Here is a 20,485-nt window from a genome sequence, read left to right as displayed (position 1 = left end):
TCACATGTGATTGCTCTAAGGAGCTCCTTTACTAGTCACAACACACGCATAAATAGAGAAGGTACTTGAGTCATTTCATAAGCAAGATGTTAAGCCTATTGGATTTCCTTTACCTTCCCATATAAAGGTCAATCAAGCTGATTGTCTTTAGTCATATGAATAGGAGAGAGAGAGAGAGAGAGAGAGAGAGAGAGAGAGAGAGAGAGAGAGAGAGAGAGAGAGAGAGAGAGAGAGAGAGAGAGAGAGAGAGAGATGCAATCCTTTTAACTCATTTTATTGCATTGTAGAAGTGAAGTCCCTTTATTGTAGGACATTGAGAGACATATCCCAATTAGCATGTCCCATGTCATTGCACTCAATGTAAGCAGGTAACTTATTGAAAATGTTGTTTTTCCATTGAGCATGTGCAATGCTATGAGGAATTCCAACAAAAAATCATTGATCAAGAAATCTTAAATTAAAAGTTAGTGAGACGAGTAAAGTGTGTGTGCTTTGCATAATCATTATGGCGTAGAGATGTGTACTGAATGTAATGTTATGCCAATTTATTGTTTGTCTCAAATATGTGTAGGGGGGTGATGATACATTGCAAGTAACAAACTCTTATACCCAATGAGAAGAGTTCGTGGCCATATACAATGCATCCACTAAGAAGAGTTTGTGGGCACACTATACAAGGAGCACCCCAATAGTTGTATCTTGTGGAAGGCTCTTCCTTTTGTGCTTCCATAGGGACCAACTAAATTGTTAGTAGATATTGGAACTTGAGATGGATGTGATGATTGATGCATTGTTACCCATGGATGTTGAGTCTTTTGACCCATGTCCTCATCATTGCTCATTTTTGCTATAACACTCATTTTATACACAGGATGCTTGACATGTGGTTTGGCACGTTGATGCTTATTTTTATGCCCTATCATAATGAATTTGAAAATTTTAACTTGTTGGGACAAAAGCAATGCATCTTTCCCCTAGGTTTGATGCCTTGGAAATGAATATGATACACATTTAGCTATCTTTCTAAGGAGGTCGCCAAATTTCACTTATGAAGTTGGTAGAGACCACTTGCTCACTAGGTCACCTTGCAACTGGGATTCTCTTAAAGAGACTCGGCACGTGGGTAACGTAATCTCTAATGTCCTCCTTGTCCTTTTGACTGACATTCATTAGTCAAACAATAAGGTTATCTGAGTATCCTGCCTTAGGGAATCTCTTGATGAACAGGCTCTTGAGAGTATTGAAAGTGTTGCCTTCAGCGCACTCTAGACTAGTGTACCATGTTTGCCCTTTGATCTCTGAGTTGCCTTCAGCGCACTCTAGACTAGTGTACCATGTTTGCCCTTTGATCTCTGAGATGACAAAGACCAAAGGCTTGTGCTCGTTGAGCTAGGTTTGTTAGACTATTCATCTCACATACATGCTCGAACTGCTCTATGAAGCTATATGGGCCGTTGTCGGGTTGGTATACTTGTCGAGTTGCAGGGCAATGATGGGTATCTTTGGTTAGGTCCTTGAATTTGGCATAATTTCTAGTCCCGCTAGCAACAAAGTTGCTAGGGCTGCTCCACTCTACTCTGCAATCGTATTGTCTATGAGTCACTTAGTGAGAGAAGCTTGCTCAATGTGAGATCGGCTTCTAGTGCTCTTTCTCTCTCTGCATTGGGTCATGTCCTATTCCAAGGCGAGTACTAAAACTCATTGGACCTCTCGCATTTCTATTTTCTACCTTAGCCTTTGAGCTCATTGCTTCTGGTTTTAAGCCGCTATACTGTTGGGGGTAAAGGTGCCTCTGCCTATTCGCCCGTGTATTACTACACTGACAGTCACCGCCACTGCATATTGCAGATGGCACGCACCCGTCACCGTCACTTTATTCTTTATTCTTCTAGTGACAATTTGAATAAAGGAAGGCCCGATCACACATTGTGACTGTTGGAGTTCCCATTTCTTGTCTCTCTCTTTCTTGCTCTTGCTCTCCCGCCATAGCTCTCGAGTGCAAGCTTCGATCCTTCTCTCCTTTCAACTGGTATCAAAGCATGGCTTCCCGACTCTTGAGCTTGGCTCGTGGCATTCTCAACTTCCCATTGACTCCCCAGTCGCATTGGGTCTCCTTCTTGGTAGCCATAGCTCATGCTCTTGAGCTCCCATCACTCCCCAGCTTCCCGAGCTTCTTTCCGGACTATTGAGGCACCATCAGGGCATTGAAATTGAGGTATTACTTCATTATTTCAAAGTTTTATTTCAGTCCACAGGTCTAGGCAAACATGGCAGCCACCATTGAAGCTCCCAACCCTCATATCTCTTTGCCCCCGGTTATGGACTGCTAGAGGCTTGTTCCCAGGCCCCTTTGGCTCATGTTTGAGCCCTCCAACCACTCCAAAGTTGTCACGTGGACCAGCAGGAGCAACAGCAACATCACGCAATCTGCACCTATTTTTTTGGGCGGCCACACAGTCAGCCACTTCAGCTCCAGCTCCAGCTTGGCATTGATCACTTGTTCGGGCTCCATTTCAGGCCTTTTTGCACATGTATTGTACTTGGCATTGATCCTATGAGATTAGGCATTGGTTGGTGGCTAAAAACAATGTTTCAGGACTGTTATAAACAGTCCACAGACATTTGATGCTAGTGCTACATTCACAGTTTATGGCTATGCTTGTTTGGGCATGACTACATAACCCATTTGATGCCTATTGCATCCCGATTGATTGGGGGATTGAAGCTACATGTAATGCTATGATTTTGGCCTGATTGTAGGGCTAGAAATACTCAGTTTCTAATAGTTAATGCATGCTGAATACTCTTGGTCTGAAGCTATCTTTCATGCTTTGACATATGCCTATTGGTTCCAGGTGTATGTCTTGGGTTATGTTATGATGTATTGATCATTGACGGACGACTTCGAGCTTGCCATTGGATTCGGATGCTTTTGGAAGCTTGAGCTTATTTCAGCCTGCACTTATTGACATCGGTCTATGCTTGACAGTGGTCAGTGCTTTGACAGTTATATGCTCTTTGGGTACATGCTTACCTGACGCCTATAGTTTGATGCATTTGTCTTGGCACAGTGTACCATGTACTTGTTGAGCTTTAGTGCTCTCTAAAGACTTGGCTTGGATTCTCATTTGCTATTTCGGAATTTTATATTGGATGTCATTTTGGTTGTCAGAGATATTTATTGGGATGTATATCTTGCTCATGGATGCTACCTACAGTTGCCTTATAGCCGTCATGCTCTTGGGATGCTATTGAGACATTGTCTTGGTTACCTATCTTTAAAACTTTGACTTGGTTTGATTGAGCTGTTGAGCTCGTTTATCCACCTCTTGTGCCAGTGGGAGCATCTTGTATGCTTGACTGACATTGAGCAGTAAGTTTATGCTATTTTGAGCATTTTGCAGATACTTGAGACTTTGGGATTTATTACACTTAAATGTTGCATGGTTCATGCACTGATATCTTGGAGTTGCTTTTGACTTGAGCTTGGGCTTTGCACTCTTGTGAGCATACACCTACTGGTGTTAGGTCTTGCCAGTGTTATGTATACTTTGCCCTATTGTCCAAGGGGTATGCCTACTCACTAACGGATGCTTTGGTGACATGTTTGGGTGTTTGCTCAAGGTCTTGATGATTGTTTAGTGCTGATTTATGCCCGTTTATGGCTGGTCATGTCTTGGCTGTCATTTCTTGACTTGGTGCAGTGATTTGGTCAGCAATTGCCTCTCACAGTACCCTGTTGTCCTTTATTACAGGAAGCATATAACTCTGGACTGACATGGATTTTTCATGCCAAAATATTTTGAAATGATGTACTTTCACTAGTACTTGGTAGGCAGTAGCTTGGTTACACTTTTCTCACCATTTTCTCTCGATTTTGGTGATTTTTTGGTCATTTTTTGCAGTAAACAACAAGCAGTTTTGAACTGTCTATAGTCTTCCAGCCTGCATTGTGGCAAGTTCGTCCACTAATCATGCTATTTTCAACATCACTAAGCTTGATGGTATGAATTAGTCTTATTGGAAGAGCCAGATTTGGCAGGTATTGGTGTAGAGATCGCTGATCAAACCATTGAGGTTCAGCGGGCAACCACCTGTAACTATGCCAGATGAGGAATGGTTTGAGCTTGATGAGTTATGCAAGCCCACTATTGTATTATCTCTCACAGAAGAAGTTCATTACAATGTATTTGAGGAAGAACAGAGTGCATGACAGTTGTGGGATAAAATGAAGAATCTCTATGACAAGAAAAGTCCAGTGAGTCAGATGTATTGGCTGAAGCAGCTTATGGATCTACGCATGAAGGAGAATGTGACCATGTCTGCTCACTTGAGCCAGTTCCATGCTATACTCAAGAGCTTGACTTCGCAGGACATCACTTTTGCAGAGGATGTCACTCCTCTTTTCTTGCTTGGTACTCTTAATGAGTCATGGGATGTATTTCCCAATGCATTATGTGCCTCTGCTGCTACCTTGAAAAGAGTGTTCTTCTGCAGGAAGAGGTTAATCGTAAGAATTTTGGATGCCTCTCTTGTGTGTTGCATGCTATGACAGTTAGAGGCAGGAATGATGGATATGGAAAGCATGGCAGTGGCAGTGGCCGTGGACGGGATTCTCAAAAATCTCGGTCCAAGTCTCGTGGGAAGTCCGAATGCAAAATGGAAAATGTAGCTCACGCTATTCCCCTTTTCATTTGTAGCCTAATGTGACTCTAAGTGCATTCTATGGCTGCTCCTAAGAATTGTATAGGATCTTTACTACTCCTCTCTGCTTGGTCAGGGTGGAATTGGGATCTATGAGTTGGTTTCTGCTCTAAGTGGGATTGGACTCTCGACTAGGCAGGAATGCCACTATGAGTTGGTTGCCTCTATGCTGTAGGTCACAATTTCTCGTGTTCTCAACTTTTGTAAGCCGGGTTGTTTATCTAGGGGGGTTCTGGGGTCTGGTTTAGCTAGTTTTGGTTAGAGGCTAGGTGATTTGTCCATGTTTTTATTATGGCATGTTGGTCTGATTTCCCAAAATCAAAAAGTTTGCCAATTCTAGGTGGTCCTGACTCTAGGAGTCGGATGGTCCGCCGAGTTCGATTGGGATGTCTGATCAAATAGCAGTCCGAATCGGACCAAGGTGGTTCGATTCCTAAGTTTAGTCCGATTGGACACAAGGTGGTCCTCGACTGCAATCGGATGGTGTGATCAAACGGGGGTTTGCCATCCAACTGACTAGTTAGATAGTTCAATTTTACCAGTCAGAGTGTTCGATTGGTCAATTTCTGGGAGTCGACGGACTCCAATAGGTGGTCCCGACTACGGCGGGTGCAAACGTAGATGCTGGCTCAATTGATGCCAGGGGTCCCTAGGGTTTACTATGTTGAGACTATATGCATATGAACCCTCCTTATGTAGGAGTGAATAAGGGTAGGAAGGTGTGAATGGTCACGAGGGGAAGGGGAAACCCTAACCCTGCCAGTTGGGGCTGCAAATCCCGTGGCAGGAATGCAGATGTTACTTATCACCATTGTGGGAAAAAGGGCCATATTAGGCCACAATGCCATGAACTGCGCAATGAAAGGCGCAAAGATAAGGGGAAAGACAAAGTGTAGGATAAGTCTTCTGATTGTAGCATAGTGCCTGCAAAGTCCTGTGTTAAAATTGAAGAGATCAATGTTATGCAGCCTGAGGATGTTGATGATGATGATTATATCCTTGCAGCTTCTTCTAGTGCTTCACAGATGACAGAGATACACTCTATGTATGCACAGTGTTGGCTCTGGGACTCAGGTGCATCCTTTCATGTGACACCTTGCCGAGAGTGGTTTCATTCATATCGTATTGTTTCGGGTTCTGTGCGCTTGGGTGATGACAACTCTCTTGATATTGTAGGCATTGGTGATGTTAGGCTGTAGTTTCCTTTTGGCAGCAGTTTTGTTATGCAAGATGTACATCATGTACTTGCTTTGACACGTAGTCTCATGATAGTTGGACAGCTTGATGACGCAGGTTATCGTGTATCTTTTGGAGACTCTGCATGGAAGATCACTCGTGGCAGACTTGTGATTGCGAGAGGTGCCAAGGCTAACAGTCTCTATCCCTTGATTGTATCCGCTTCTTCCCTTGATCATGTTTTGTCTGTGGGTTCTATCCCACATGTATCCCTTTGGCATACCCATTTGGGCCATATGTCTTTGAAGGGAATGAAAATGCTTTCTGGTTTGCAGTACTTACCGCCCCTTGATTATGCATGTTTTGATTTATGTGAGCATTGTCTTTATGGCAGGCAGACTAGGTCTACACACAAGAAGTCTGGTAGGCCGTATGAGTGAGCCCTTGGCATTGGTACATTCAGATGTCTGTGGGCCCATGCTTTGTCAATCTATGGGTGGTGCAAAGTATTTTGTTACTTTCATAGATGATTTTTCACAAAAAGTTTGGGCTTATCCCATTAATCTGAAATTTGATGTCTTGGCTGTGTTTCAGAGATGGCTTGCATTTGTTGAGAACCAGTCTAGGTATAGGCTAAAATGCCTAAGGACAGATAATGGGGGTGAGTATGTCTCACGTGCTTTTGAGCAGTTATGTGATGAGAGGGGTATTAAGCATCAGTTGACCGCCCCCTACACCCCCCCATAATGGTTTGGCTGAGTGAATGAATAGAACCATCCAGGAGTGTGTACGCAGTATGCTTAGCCATGCAAGCCTACCACACAGAGCTTTTGGGATGAGGCAGTTAGTACAGCTATGCATGTCATAAACAGATCACCCTCTAGTGGTTTGGATTTCCAGGTTGCAGAGGAGGTATGGAGTGGAAAACCTCCCTCTTATGCACATCTCCGTGCCTTTGGATGTGAGGCATTTTGCCATGTGCCCAGGGACAATAGAAGTAAGTTGGATCCTAAGAGTGTCAAATGCATTTTCCTTGGTTATGGGGATGCAGGCAAGATGGGTTACTGTCTCTTGGATCCGCAAGCGCGGAAAGTCATCCGCAGTCATGATGTAGTCTTCCATGAAGACAAGATGCATAGGCAGCCTAGAGAGTTGTTGAGATCCGCAGGGTCATATTTCAGGAGGAGCCGAGGGCTCCCGCACAGCTAGTTGGATAGCCTACAGCTTTAGTAGAGATGCTTATGGTCAGGGTGTTGGACAGGCAGCTGGGCAAGCAGCAGAGTCTAGAGACAGATGTCCACTTGATAGATTTCAGTCCTCGATGCATTATGTCTTGGTTACATATGCAGGAGAGCCTTTCACCTATGATGAGGCTATGCGCAGGGGTGACAGTCACTCCTGGGAGAGGGCTATGCAGTTTGAGATTGACTCCTTGCATAAGAATGAGACTTGGGATTTAGTTTCCTTGCCTGAGGGTAAGAAGGCTTTGCCATGCAAGTGGGTGTACAAGCTGAAAAGTACCCTTGGATACCCCAAGCTGGCATACAAGGCTAGACTGGTAGCAAAGGGTTTTAAGCAGGAGCATGGTGTGGACTTTGATGAGGTCTTTTCTCTTGTGGTTAAGATGACCACCCTGCGCTTAGTCTTGGCTTTGGTTGCTTAGCTTGACTTGGATTAATGCCAGATGGATGTCAAGACGGGTTTTTTACATGGGGACTTGAATTATGAGATTTATATGGAGCAGCCTAAGGGCTTTGCAGAACCTGGCAGGGAGCACCTAGTGTGCAAATTGAAGAAAAGCCTTTATGGCTTGAAGCAAGCACCTAGGGAGTGGTATCATAAGTTTGATGCCTTTATGCGATCATAGTGCTACAATAAGAGTGCTATGGATCCGTGCCTTTACACGAAGAAAGCCCGTGATGGTTCATTATTGATTTTGGTACTCTATGTGGATGATATGTTGATAGCAAGGAAAGCTCATGATGAGCTAGATGCTCTTAAGGATCAGCTCAAGAAGAGCTTTGAGATGAAATATCTAAACATGCCTCTCACATACTTGGTATGTGTATTAGATGCGATAGGCATCAAGGACTCCTCTACTTATCACAGAGGGAGTACATTCATAAAGTCCATGAGCGCTTCCGCATGCAGGACGTAAAGCCTATTGGTTGTCCATTGCCTTCTTATGTGAAGGTATCACAGGCTGATTGTCTATAGACAGATGAGTAGAGGGCCGAGATAGCCAAGATTCCCTATGCATCCGCAGCGGGCAGTCTTATGTATGCCATGATAGCCACTCATTCAGATATCGCCTTTGCAGTTGGTGTTGTGGTACGCTATATAGCTACACCTGGCAAGAAGCATTGGGATGTCGTGAAGGGTATCATGAGGTACCTGAAAGGTACTACAGATATGTGCATGTGCTATGGCAATCAGGATACAGGAGTCGTGGGGTACACTGACTCTGATTATGCATGACATGCAGATAGTAGGAAGTCCACTTTCGGCTATGTCTTCACCTATGCTAGAGGTGCTGTTTCTTGGATGTTCAGGGTGCAGAAATGCACATCCCTTTCTATTACAAAGGCCGAGTATGCTGCAGCCATTGAGGCTTGCAAGGAGGCCATTTGGTTGGGTCATTTGGTTGCTGACCTTGATATTGATGCTATCCGTACACTACATTCGGATTCTATGAGTGCTATTCAGTTAGCCAAGAATCCGGTCTTCCATGCGAAGGCGAAACACATTGAGGTGAGGTATCACTTCATACGTGGGGTTGTTGAGGATAAGTCTGTTGACCTCGTCAAGATCTCGACTAACCAGAATCCTGCAGATCTGCTCGCGAAAAGCCTCTCTACAGGGCGCTTTGCCTTCCTCAGGAGGTTGATGGGTGTGGGATGAGATGATGTCTTTCCTCATCCTATTGTACATGTGTACATGTTGTACTGCCTTTTTCTTTTTTCTTTTCACTCCTCACTAGGGCAGATTCACCTTTAAGTGGGAGGTTATTGGGGGTAAAGGTGCCTCCGCCTAGCCGCTTGTGTATTACTACACTGACAGTCACCGCCACTGCACACTACAGGTGGCGGGCGCCTGTCACCGTCACTTTATTTTTTATTCTTTTAGTGACAGTTTGAATAAATGAAGGCCCAATCACACATTGTGACCGTTGGAGTTCCCATTTCTTGTCTCTCTCTTTCTTGCTCTTGCTCTCCCGCCATAGCTCTCGAGTGCAAGCTTCGATCCTTCTCTCCTTTCATATGCCCTACAACGCCTTCTTGGCCAATCTCCACTCTCCTCAAGGTTAGCTATGATATCCTCAACTGACCTACCATGGTGCTCCATCTTGGTTTGTAAATCGTATTGATTGATCATTTATTGGATATTGATTGGGAACTCTCCCAAGTCGAACTGGTTATTTTCATGGTTGGAGCTTGGTCTTGACATCTTGTGGTCTCTTGGTCTACTAGGTTGACGATTAAACTAATCAACTCAGATAAGGTTGCATCCCTAATTGTGCCAATTGTCTTACTCTCTCCAACGGGCTTGCTTTTGGTACTCTCCTTGGATGTGCATTTGAGATTTGAAGGTTTTCTCCTATTAGTGGGTTTGTTTAGGTCGCTTATCTTACATGTGAGTTTCTTATTAGTTCAACGAGTCCTCAAATTTAAGTGCGCTCAAGTGTTCGTGGGGTGCTTCTTTTCGTGCATAGTGTGAGATCAGGCTTTCCGCTTTCTGGATGCGCTTTAAGTGATTGTTCAGGTAGTGCTTAATTATGACAAAAATAATGTGACGCAACACACTTTTCTAGTTTGCTCCCTCATTTGGTCCCTCTAATAGGTTCGGTGGGGTCCTTTAAGCCATTTTAGATTTGTGGTTGGAGGGGCCTTGTTTGAGGTAACTTCCTAAGTAGTTGAGTCACGATCTTGAAGTCTGGAGGCTCTATGAGCCATCTGACGTGTCTAGATGCCTATAGGGGTGTTGCCTTGCTTCAGATTGAGGTCTACTTGGCCTAGGGCATGCTGAAAAGATCCACAAGGTTGTCCTATGTCACAACATGTAGACCAAGCTGATTTGTGTATGGAGCATTCGGTTCCATGAAACTTCCAATGATAAAGAAAATAACTGTCCAATACCCAAATCAACCAAAAGGTATTTGAGCCAAACACACACAATCATAATTGTAAAAGCTGCCATGTACTCCGGTTCACAACTAGAAGTGGTATGCATAAAGCAAAAACCATTTGTAGATATATGACTACACATATATACACATTGGAGAAGAAGAAGCTTAAGAGAGCACGACACAAAGTACATTGAGAGGTATCAAAAGAGAAGATTCACAATGCTAACTATGTTTTAAAGGGAATATGCATAGATACAAGACCGATGAAAAAACACCTCCCAAAGAGGGAAAAAAAGTGCCACAACTATCCTAAGTACATCCAAACACATTACTACTAAAATATGTAGCAAATCTCCCTTGGGAGTGATGCAATGGACAAGAGCTGCCACTCATGTATAGGGGAGTGCCAATCTTGGTTGACTACAATCAATCCATAAAGGGAAGTAAGCTCAAAGCTGTTGCAAAAGCTTCAAAATTCTCATGAGGCAAAGCTTTTGTGAAAAGTTTTGCAAGGTTGTTCGTTGTTTAGCACATAGGCCAAGTTGATCTCTCCTACATAGCATCTATCCTTGACATAATGATAATGCACCTCAATATGCTTTATATGTGCATGGAACATTATGTTCCATGCACCTACTAATGTGCAAATGTCAACAAGAATGGCAGTGGTGGCAAATGGCTAGCAAAAACCCAAATTAGCCAAAAACTGGTTGAGCCAAATCCACTCAACCATGGTTACGAAAATGGCCCTCTTATACTTAGCTTCACAACTAGAAGTGGCCACTGTGGGCTACTTCTTGCTCAACCACGATGTATATGAGTTGCCAAAATGAAGCAAAAACACTTGTGGATACACAAGTTTCATAACAAGTATCCCTAACAATATCTAAAAAAGCATATAAATTTGGCGATGATGATCCCCCCTTGGATAAAATAACCCCAATGTATGGAGTATCACGCAAGTAGTGATAGATATCCTTCACTATCTATTAATGCTTGGTGTTGGGGCTATGCATAAGCTTGCTTATCTATGAGATTGAAAATTGAATGTTTGGACACTTCTTAAACTAAAAGCCCAAATAATGATGCAATTGGGCCTAACTTGATGTGTCAAAAGCCAAATTCAACTTAATCTTCAAATCAACAATATGCATCTCATTAGGACTAGTTGAGTAGCATATCATAATCATAAACCACAATGATCAGAGGCATATCATGCTCATGTTTGATATATAAGATACTCTCAATTTGATTATTCTAAAAACTACATAAAGTCAAGTATACATGTTTTTTCATTCCAATCCAAGGTGCTTGATTTAGATCATATGATGCCTTTTTTAATTTACACACCCTACCTCGATAAAATCAAAGATTGAGAACATATACTTCCTTGAGCAAAACACCATTTAGAAATGTATTTTTAGTACACTTGTTTGGGACCTAAAACGGGCTCGACACTAGCTCTAATACCTAGAGCTTTTATGCTCAACCAAAACACCCCACGGCCTCGCGGCCTAGGAGCGTCCAAAGGCTACACATTGATCTAACCAAATAAGCATTTACATGGCTCGTAGTCCAAAGGCTACACATTGATCTAACCAAATAAGCATTTACATGGCTCGTAGTCCAAGGGATAACCCTTCCCAAACTCCTTACAGGGAGCCCCTATACATATTAGTGTTGTACACCACGTAAAATAGACACATGGAGCACCCCTCGGCTAATTGTTGCGGCCCCTCTACTACGGCTCTCCTACTCTTCAAGGATTGGCCCTGAGATGCGCCAGGAACACATAAAGTGCGTACGATACATACTTCTCTCTCTTTTAAACAATTGTTCCAGGACATAAAAGATAATCCTCACTCCACGCTTCCCAAAGGAAACCAATAACTGGCCGCATGGCTTAGAATACCTTACTCTTAGAATGGGTCAATGTTTATGAAGACAATTGCCATGCATCTAGGATGATACCATGTGTTGAATGCAATGCAACTGTGAATATCTCAACCATTTTTACTCATTTAAAACAACATTGTGATAGTGCAAAACCATTTCTTTTCATGCTTTCATTTTAAGCATAATTGTTGTGTTGCATAGGGGGGTTAGCATCGAGCATGCTCCCCTTTTATTCTCAAAATACAAGTATCCTATATGCAAAGTGCATTAAAAAAATTAGATTCAACATTTAATAAACACTTCTTACCCCCTCCTCTCCCTACCATTTAAGGTCGTGCATTTGGTGGTGGTTTAGAGACCATTTTGATGTATTATTCTTTGTAAAGAGCGATATATACTCACTTTAACATAAAGATAAGTCTAAACTGAGGCAAAACCTTATGCTTCAGCCATACCATACATCCACAGACACATATATTATTATTTTTTATTTTTCAAGCACAAAAAACCTATTTTTTATTTTTCTCTATTTTTATTTATTTATCAACAAATATTGATATTTCTTAATTTTCTAAAGTGACTCGATTAGACTTGTTGAGAATTATTTTCATTCCTCATTCATCCCATGAGAACACCATTAACACACTAAAACCCCAAAAATCCATGATTTGCCTCAAAATCGCAATTTACAAGTTTTGCATGTTTATAGAAAAATTAACAAACGACTAATTCTTGTTGATTTTCTTAACGTTTCTCATAAATCAGATCATTGACAATCAATAATAATCATTTTCAACAATTTACAAAATTTGAGATTTATCATAAAATGATGAAATTTATCACTTACTCATAAAATCACACTTTATTTCACACATATATCGCATTTGGAAGACTGCTAACTACTCCTCCAAACATTGATCTATGCTCCATCTGTCTCAGCATCATCTTCCAATTGAAATCTCTTGAATCAGCCATCCCCTTCTCTCATAAAATGATGCGTAAAAACGAGCACTATGAGGAGAGAGAAAGACTAGATTTTGAGATTTCAAGCCGGGCAGCCATTTCCCACAGGGAAGGTGGTAATGGAGAGCAAAAAAATCAGCAATTCCATGGCATTGATAGGATTAAGCACTTGTGTTCAGCCTCTCCACCCCCCATCCATCAAATCGATGTCATAGGGAGGAGGGGCATTGCTTTCTTTTCCGTCGTTTGAAACGCCCTTTTCCCCCTTAGAAGGCCACTAACTGCTCCTCCAAACATTGATCCACACTCCATCATGTTTTAGCATCATCTCCCAATTGAAATCTCTCGAATCAATCATCCCCTTCTTTCATAAAACGATGTGTAAAAATAGGCACTATGAGGAGAGAGAAAGACTAGATTTTGAGATTTCAAACCGGACAGCCATTTCCCACGGGGAAGGTGGTGATGGAGAGTGAAAAAATTAGGAATTTCATGGCATTGATATGATTAGGCACTTGTGTTCAGCCTCTCCACCCCCCATCCATCAAATCGACGTCAGGGAGGAGGGGCATCATTTTTTTTTTCCATCGTTTGAAATGCCCTCCTCTACCCCCATTTCATAAAAAATTTGGGGCCTTTGGGCCCCTAAAGGCCCAATAGGCCACGTGTTTTAAAATCTTGCTCAAATTTGATCTCCAAAGTGCTCGGCCTCTCATAGCTTCTTCGTTCAGCTATTGATTCGCGATCCAAAATATCTTGCACGTTTGAGGTCCCAAATGGCTGAGAAGTCATCTTACTTGGATCAGAAAGTCAAAAATTATGAAAAATCCATAACCACCGCAATGGTCCAAATTTACATTCCTGTTGTCCACGGTCACTTAAAATTGTCGAATCTGCATCTTTCTTCTTCTCTCTCTCTCTCTCTCCGCTTTTCTTCTCTCCCCTTTGCTCCTTTTCCTTCTCTCTCCTCTTTTTATTCTCTCTCTCTTTTAAATTTTAAAATTTCTCTCTTTGTGTTCCCCCCTTTCTCTTTGCCTTTTATTTTAGTCTATTTTCTCTGATCTCCTTGTTCTCTCTCTCTCTCTCTCTCTCTCCTCTCTTTTCCTTCTCTCTCCCTCTCTTTTTTCTTCTTTTTCTTCTCTTTGTTCATTCTCTCTTCAAATTTTTTTCTTCTCACTCACTCACACACACACTCTCTCTATAATTATCTCTCTTCTTCTTTTTCTTCTCTTTCTCTATAATTCTCTCTCTCTCTCTCTCTCTCTCTCTCTCTCTCCTCTCTTTTTCTTCTCTCCCTCTCTTTTTTTCTTTCTTCTTCTTCTCCTCTTTCTCTCTCAAATTTTATATTCTCTCTCTTCTTTTTCTTCTTCTTCTTCTTCTTCTCTCTCTCTCCTTTTCTTCTCTCCCCACTCTCTGCCTCTCCCCCCTCTCTCTCTTCCCCCTCTCTCTCTCTACCGTTCTCCCCTCTCTCAAAGTATGTGAAAAAACATGTAAAAAATTTAAAGTAAAAAAACTTTAAAAAATATTTAATTGAAAGATAATAAAATTAAAAATAATTTAAGAATATTTAATTTAAAGAGAAAAAAGAGAAGCTTAAATAAAAAAGTTTAATTTGAGAGAGAGAGAGAGAGAGAGAGAGAGAGAGAGAGAGAGAGAGAGAGAGAGAGAGAGAGAGAGAGAGAGAGAGAGAGAGAGAGAGAGAGTGTGTGTGTGTGTGTGTGTGTGTGTGTGTGATTAAACATGAGAGATATATGGGTTTTAATTAAAAAGGGGAGGTTTGAGAAAGGGGTAGGTTCGGGAAGCCCTTTAGAGGTTCGGGGCTTTCCCTACCTACAAATAATATAATAATAAGATAGAATAGATGGAAGTAAATAATGCATTAGTTTTTATAAACTTTTTGGATTTAAGCTTTTAGCTTGTTTTATAATCCTTATAGGGCCATTGTGCAAGCAATTCATCTTGTAAGGGCTCAAACACCTTGAATGCTATGATATGCCATGGTTATTGGATCTAAGGTAACAAAGGATCTAGTGGATTGCCTTGGCATGTGAATAAATTCTCAAGATAGGATGAGAAGGATTCATGTAATAATCAACAAGGATGCATTATCATGTGTAAGAGCATTGTCATTTTTTTTCTACATGAGAGAGAGAGAGAGAGAGAGAGAGAGAGAGAGAGAGAGAGAGAGAGAGAGAGAGAGAGAGAGAGAGAGAGAGAGAGAGAGAGAGAGAGAGAGAGAGAGAGAGAGTCCTTTTTCCAAAATAAACTCTTCTTTCTCAAAAAGCAAGATATCCACACATTTCAAGGCTAAGTGGACCTCTTAATTGAAGTTAACAATCGATAATTTTTTGGGGACTTACACCACCTTGTCAATGTGCCATTGTATAAGCCCTTTCCAGCTAGTGTATGGCATAGAGGCCGTCTTCTCTGTTGAACATGAATTCTCCTCTCTATTCGTGGTGCCTTGGCGGATCATCATCCGTGGTGGTCACGGCCACCAATTTCTGCCCACCCAACCTAGCACTGTCCAACACTAACCCACGGCGAATGGTGCAACCCCCCTCTCTAGCACTTTGACATGGCTCAACTGCCCTTCGAGAAGATGGGGGTCTACAAGGGAGGCATCGTGCCCTACAGGAGGTAAACTCCTAATTGGGCCGGCCGTACCCGTAGCCCTAAAGGGCAATGCTAACAGATAATACCTTTTACCAAAGAGTGGCAGCCTAGTTGGATGGGAGTGTGTGGAAATGTCAAAAGTCCAATACCCCACATTTGAGTAGCTTTGTGGTGCATTACTCTTTACAATATGTTGAGCTTCGATTGTAAAAGAGGGCATTAAATTGAAAGGCATCACATTGAAAGATAACAAGTACCCTTTACGTTGTGTTGACCTTTAGGTAAGAAGGGTGTTATATGGAACGTAGGGTTTGGAAAAAGATGTATTTGTTTCATGCTAGAGCCACTATAAGTTTTGGGAGTGCTTTTTGACAATGGTGTGTGAAGGAAAATTCGTCTCTTGAAAATATACGGATTTAGTTATAATCTTGGAAGAGAATGAAAAAGATTGGTTTAGTTTATCAAAAGCGTGCACAATGTATGATTAGAAAGGATTTGTGTATGGTTCAATACAAGCCTCTGTGATGTATGATGAGAAGGATTTGGGTATGGTTCAAAAAAATGCATTGGATCTTAAAAGGGGAAAAAAACAAATACTAGGTTTGAAACTCTCTAAGTAAGGTGAAGGGCCAATGCAATTAAGAAGACTTAAAAGAGACGTTAGAGAAGGGGCAAGAGACTCGAGGGAATGAGCCTGTGGAGGGGGGCGTTTTGGGGGCCGCTGTCAAAACTGGCAGAGTGATGTAGCGATGATTCCAAAGATGGGTGAGGTTTTGATAAGTGATAAATATGCAGATATGAAGAAATTGGGTGGGGCGGGGGAGCAGAGGGGTGGGCGAGGGGGGCTTTATCTTACCCAAAATCAGAGTGCCACTATTATGCTGGGAAGGCTATCCTTCATCATTCTGCAATCAATAAAAGCCTGTCTCTTGTTGGTCCCCCCCCAAAACCCCCATCCCCGCCTTGTATTCTTGTGTGATATGCCTTCATTCTAGCGTGATTCTCTCTCTCTCTCTCTCTCTCTCTGTGTCTGTCTGTGCACCCATAGGAGCCTCTCTGTGTCTGTGTCTTTGCACCCATAGGAGCCTCTCTCTCTCTCTCTCTCTCTCTCTCTCTCTCTCTCTCTGTGCAGCCTCCTGCCCCCACAAAACTCACAGGCGTCCATCCCTACCCTATCCTCTCATCACCCCTTCCCTACTCCTTAGTCGCTTGGCCCTTCTTTTCTCCTTCTGTATTACCTTGTTTGCCCTTCCTTTACTTTGGGCACGGACTTTCAGTAACAGGGCTTCAGCTTGTGAATAGAATAACCAGCTGGCGCATTGGGACCGGTGTACTAAAGCTTTTTTCCTCAGGTATTCTTGCTTTTCTTTTCCATGATTCAGGTATTCAGGTTTTTCTATTCCCTGAGTCCATGGTTTTTTTTGTTCGATCTTTGCCGGTTGTTTGAGAACACTATTCTATGGTCCGGCTGGCACAGGCTACTGATAAGAAAGACGCTTCATTGAGGTTTGAGAACACAAGTATATGGTCCGATTGATACATGTCAATGATAAGAAGGAGGCTTCGTTGAGGGGATAATTGGAAAATGCGCTCCAGGAACTGTATGGAGACACGGAACCCTGTCTGCACTTCCTGTGGAGGCTATGGCCATACTTCAACATAGACCCTTAGCAGAAATATGGCTGCCTGTACAGGCAGTAGCAAGAAATTTGTGTTAGCATAGTCTTCACGTGTTTACTGGATCAGAAATCCTTATTATCCAGAATGGGATAGCAATGACCAGCGCAGTCTTGAGGGCTCTTGATTGAGCAAACATGCTCTGTTTCTGTATCTCTGCCCTCTTGTAGATGGGTTCTGTGTGGCCATGGCCCACCGGCGAGCCTCCTTTAGCGGTGGTACAGCTGGGAGATCCCACATATCTCTGGCCCCAAAGGACGAAGTCTTGAGCTCTCCCACATCAGAAAAGGAAATCCCAAAGATCCTTTTGGTGCTTGCGAGCACGCTTGACAGACTGATTGCCCGGAATGAGCAGGACTTCCCAGTTTTCAACAGTACACTTGGCTCTCCAGGCAGCAAGAAGCTTACGCTTTTTCATGGCCTCCGGCCTCCTAGCATTGGTGTTGGCAAGTACTTAGAGCGCATCTTCAAGTATACAAACTGCAGTCCCTCTTGCTTTGTGGTTTCTTATGTTTATATTGACAGACTTATTCATCAACAACCAGATCAGCCCGTGACATCTCTCAATGTTCACCGCCTTCTTATCACTTCTGTGATGTTGTCAGCAAAGATCATGGATGATGTGTAAGTTTCATTCTAGCGCTTAAATGTTAATGGTGCAATATTAGTGTCAGGGTGAGGATTTCATGCTAGCAGTGCTGTATTTTGTGTTGGTCCAATTCGTAGACCACACTTTTTCCTGGTCTACATTGCATTTACATGTAGCATATCTGGTCAAGTGTGTTACTTGTATAGCCGATTCATCGTATAGTACATGAAATGGCTTGCTATGCTAGGTCTATGCATCATATGCAGTCTGCTTGATTGTCAGATAGCTATTTTCTGAATTACATGATCATGAGTTGACAAATGGTTTCTGGCAATGCAGGCATTATAACAATGCCTTCTATGCTAGGGTTGGGGGTATAAGCAATGTGGAGTTGAACAGGTTGGAGCTCGACCTGCTCTTTCGTCTGGATTTTCGGTTACAGGTTTCTGTGCATACATTCGAGAGCTACTGCTCTCATCTAGAGCGTGAATATCTCAGCCTTGCACAGAGGCCAGTGGAAAGGGGATTGCCAGTTTTTTGTGAGGTAGAAGATCTTGGACTCGAGAGGAAGGTCACACTGGATGAGTGAGATTGTTGGAGACAAGGTTGCTTTTCAGTACTATACAGGCCTTTGTCTTGAAGTAGAGAAGACCAAGCAAAGCATGGAATACAGATGTGAAATATTTGTTCTCTATATCCAGACCCCACGAGGCCATGTTCTGGAGCTGACATAAAGTTGGGATATTATGAGTTTGGGTGGATGCATTTTCCTACTTAGCTTGCCTAGTGCTGCTGTGTCTCCAGCTACATGTTATGTATAGTTCCAAGGCTTCATGTCATGAGAGAATCTTTGGAACTCTTCTATCTATACTCTTGGTTCCTTCTCACTACAGAGATTATAAGAGAACTTGCTGAGCTCAAAGTGGATGCAATTTCTGGTGGACTTTCATCCCCTTGGAGCAACAAAATGTTGAGTCTAAGTGGATGCATATCTTGGTGGAGCTTCCCCCTCCCTTGTCTAACAAGGAAAGCCCATTCCTTTGGATCAAGTGGATGGTAATATTTGGTCGAGTGCCCGTACTTGACAATTGTGCCAATCTCTCTGTGTCTGATTGTATGTGTGTATCTAACATAATTGTAGATTAGTTTTTAGATTTGGTTGGATTCTAGCTTGTGAATTAGCACTATGTGAGACAAAATATATCTTACTACATTGCCATTCAAGAACTAGATTGTGCCTGGTAAAGAAGGCATATGAAGGCTTAGAGTGGTACTACACCTAGCTCTTATGGAGGCTGGTCACACCAAGTGATGGACACCCACTTTGTTGTTGTTAACCAATCAAATCAAGCTATACACTTGTGGGTTATGTGTCTGCCCTCCTTTCCACATTGGAAAGGAGATGACTTGTGTACCTACTAAGTCGATGAACTCCTCGCCCACTTTTTGACAAGGAGCCTCTTCTGCCCACTTTACAAAGTGATGGACAAGAGTGCAATTTGGTATGTGGAGCCAATTTAAAAACTAGAATATTAACTTGACTTATTTACAAAATGCGTCCTATTGGATTTCAGTGAGTTCACATCCATTTTCAAAGATATTTTGCATTGAGTACACATCCATTTTCAAAAAGAGTATATACTTGGGTAAGGGTTGGTCAACACAATGTGTAATTATTGTGAGATTTGTTGCACAAGGGTTACAGTAAGAAGCTAGTTTTGTTTTTGGATTGCATTGGCGTGCAACCTTGGGTCTTAGTCTAACTTTTGGATTGCATTGGTTGGTGGCATAGTAAGAAGCTGGTTTTACTTTTGGATTGCATTGGTTGATTAGCTGCATTAGGTGCATTAGTTACACACAAGGGTATAGCTGGGTTGCTCCAATGTTGTTGCACACAAGGGGTATTGTTGGGCTGTTGTAGTGGTACTTGGGTTGGCATGGAATTCCTTGGTATCCCTTGCACGAGGCATCATGGGATGAAGTCTTGGTTTTATATTTGGATTGCATTGGTGGTATCAAGGTGAGCCCATGTCAATTTTGATAGTCAACACTATAGGTTGGCCATGGTCTCTTATTATGGTGAGTGTTATGGTGAGTGATAAAGCTATCATGCTTCCATAGTTTGTTTTCCCTCATTTCACATGTTTGCATTTGCAAAATGATAGATGTAAGAGTCACATGCTAGGGTATAGAGCTTGTTTGGAGTAAAAGGATCTAAAGTCACTATTGTAGTTATGGAGTTCATTTCTAGCTAGGGAATTTGAGGATGAATGAAGTCCCATGTCTTAGTGCTATGATTCTTACTAGCTAGTCCTTTTTGCAATGGAAGGAATTTGTGTAGGGAACCTCCTTTGCTCAAAGATGTTCACTTGACAAAAATTAACACGACTAAGGTTAGATTTGATGACTTTCAAATATGTTGCAACACAAACAAGGACGTGGTTGTGGTTGTGCATAGCCTTTTCCCTACATTGAGGAGGATTTAAATGAGTGTCCTTTACATTGGATAACATACCCAAGATGTAAGGTGATGTGTATGGACCATGAGCAAAAGAACTAATGGCTCTTAGAGCTTTGCATGGACGTTGACTTATCAAGTGGTGGAATCTTCATCTCGCAAGAAAAAAAAGTCAATTGCTAGTAATGCTTTTCATGGACTTTTTATCTATGTAAGTGTTGGATTTTGTATCCCATTGAGTCTTTAATGCAGTTCCAAATGGCGCAAGCATTTTCGTCCA

At 42.3% G+C, this 20,485-nt stretch overlaps 1 protein-coding gene across 1 annotated transcript; it reads left to right on the top strand.

Annotated features, from left to right (window-relative positions):
* Positions 1-16,376: 16,376 nt before the first annotated feature.
* On the top strand, positions 16,377-19,317 carry LOC148015276 (cyclin-U1-1-like). The gene is made up of 3 exons (XM_087665411.1): positions 16,377-16,833; positions 16,959-17,782; positions 18,087-19,317. Exons 2-3 carry the CDS (start codon positions 17,346-17,348, stop codon positions 18,334-18,336), a joined length of 687 nt encoding a protein of 228 aa, XP_087521537.1. The 5' UTR covers positions 16,377-16,833; positions 16,959-17,345; the 3' UTR covers positions 18,337-19,317.
* The last annotated feature ends 1,168 nt before the right edge of the window (positions 19,318-20,485 follow it).

Source organism: Lygodium microphyllum, chromosome 24, assembly GCF_053477565.2.
Source record: "Lygodium microphyllum isolate KBCC chromosome 24, Lygodium_microphyllum_v1.1.10, whole genome shotgun sequence".
Lineage (NCBI taxonomy): Eukaryota > Viridiplantae > Streptophyta > Polypodiopsida > Schizaeales > Lygodiaceae > Lygodium > Lygodium microphyllum.
Note: the sequence above shows the minus strand (reverse complement) of the source record. Positions and strands in the feature narration are given on the sequence as shown.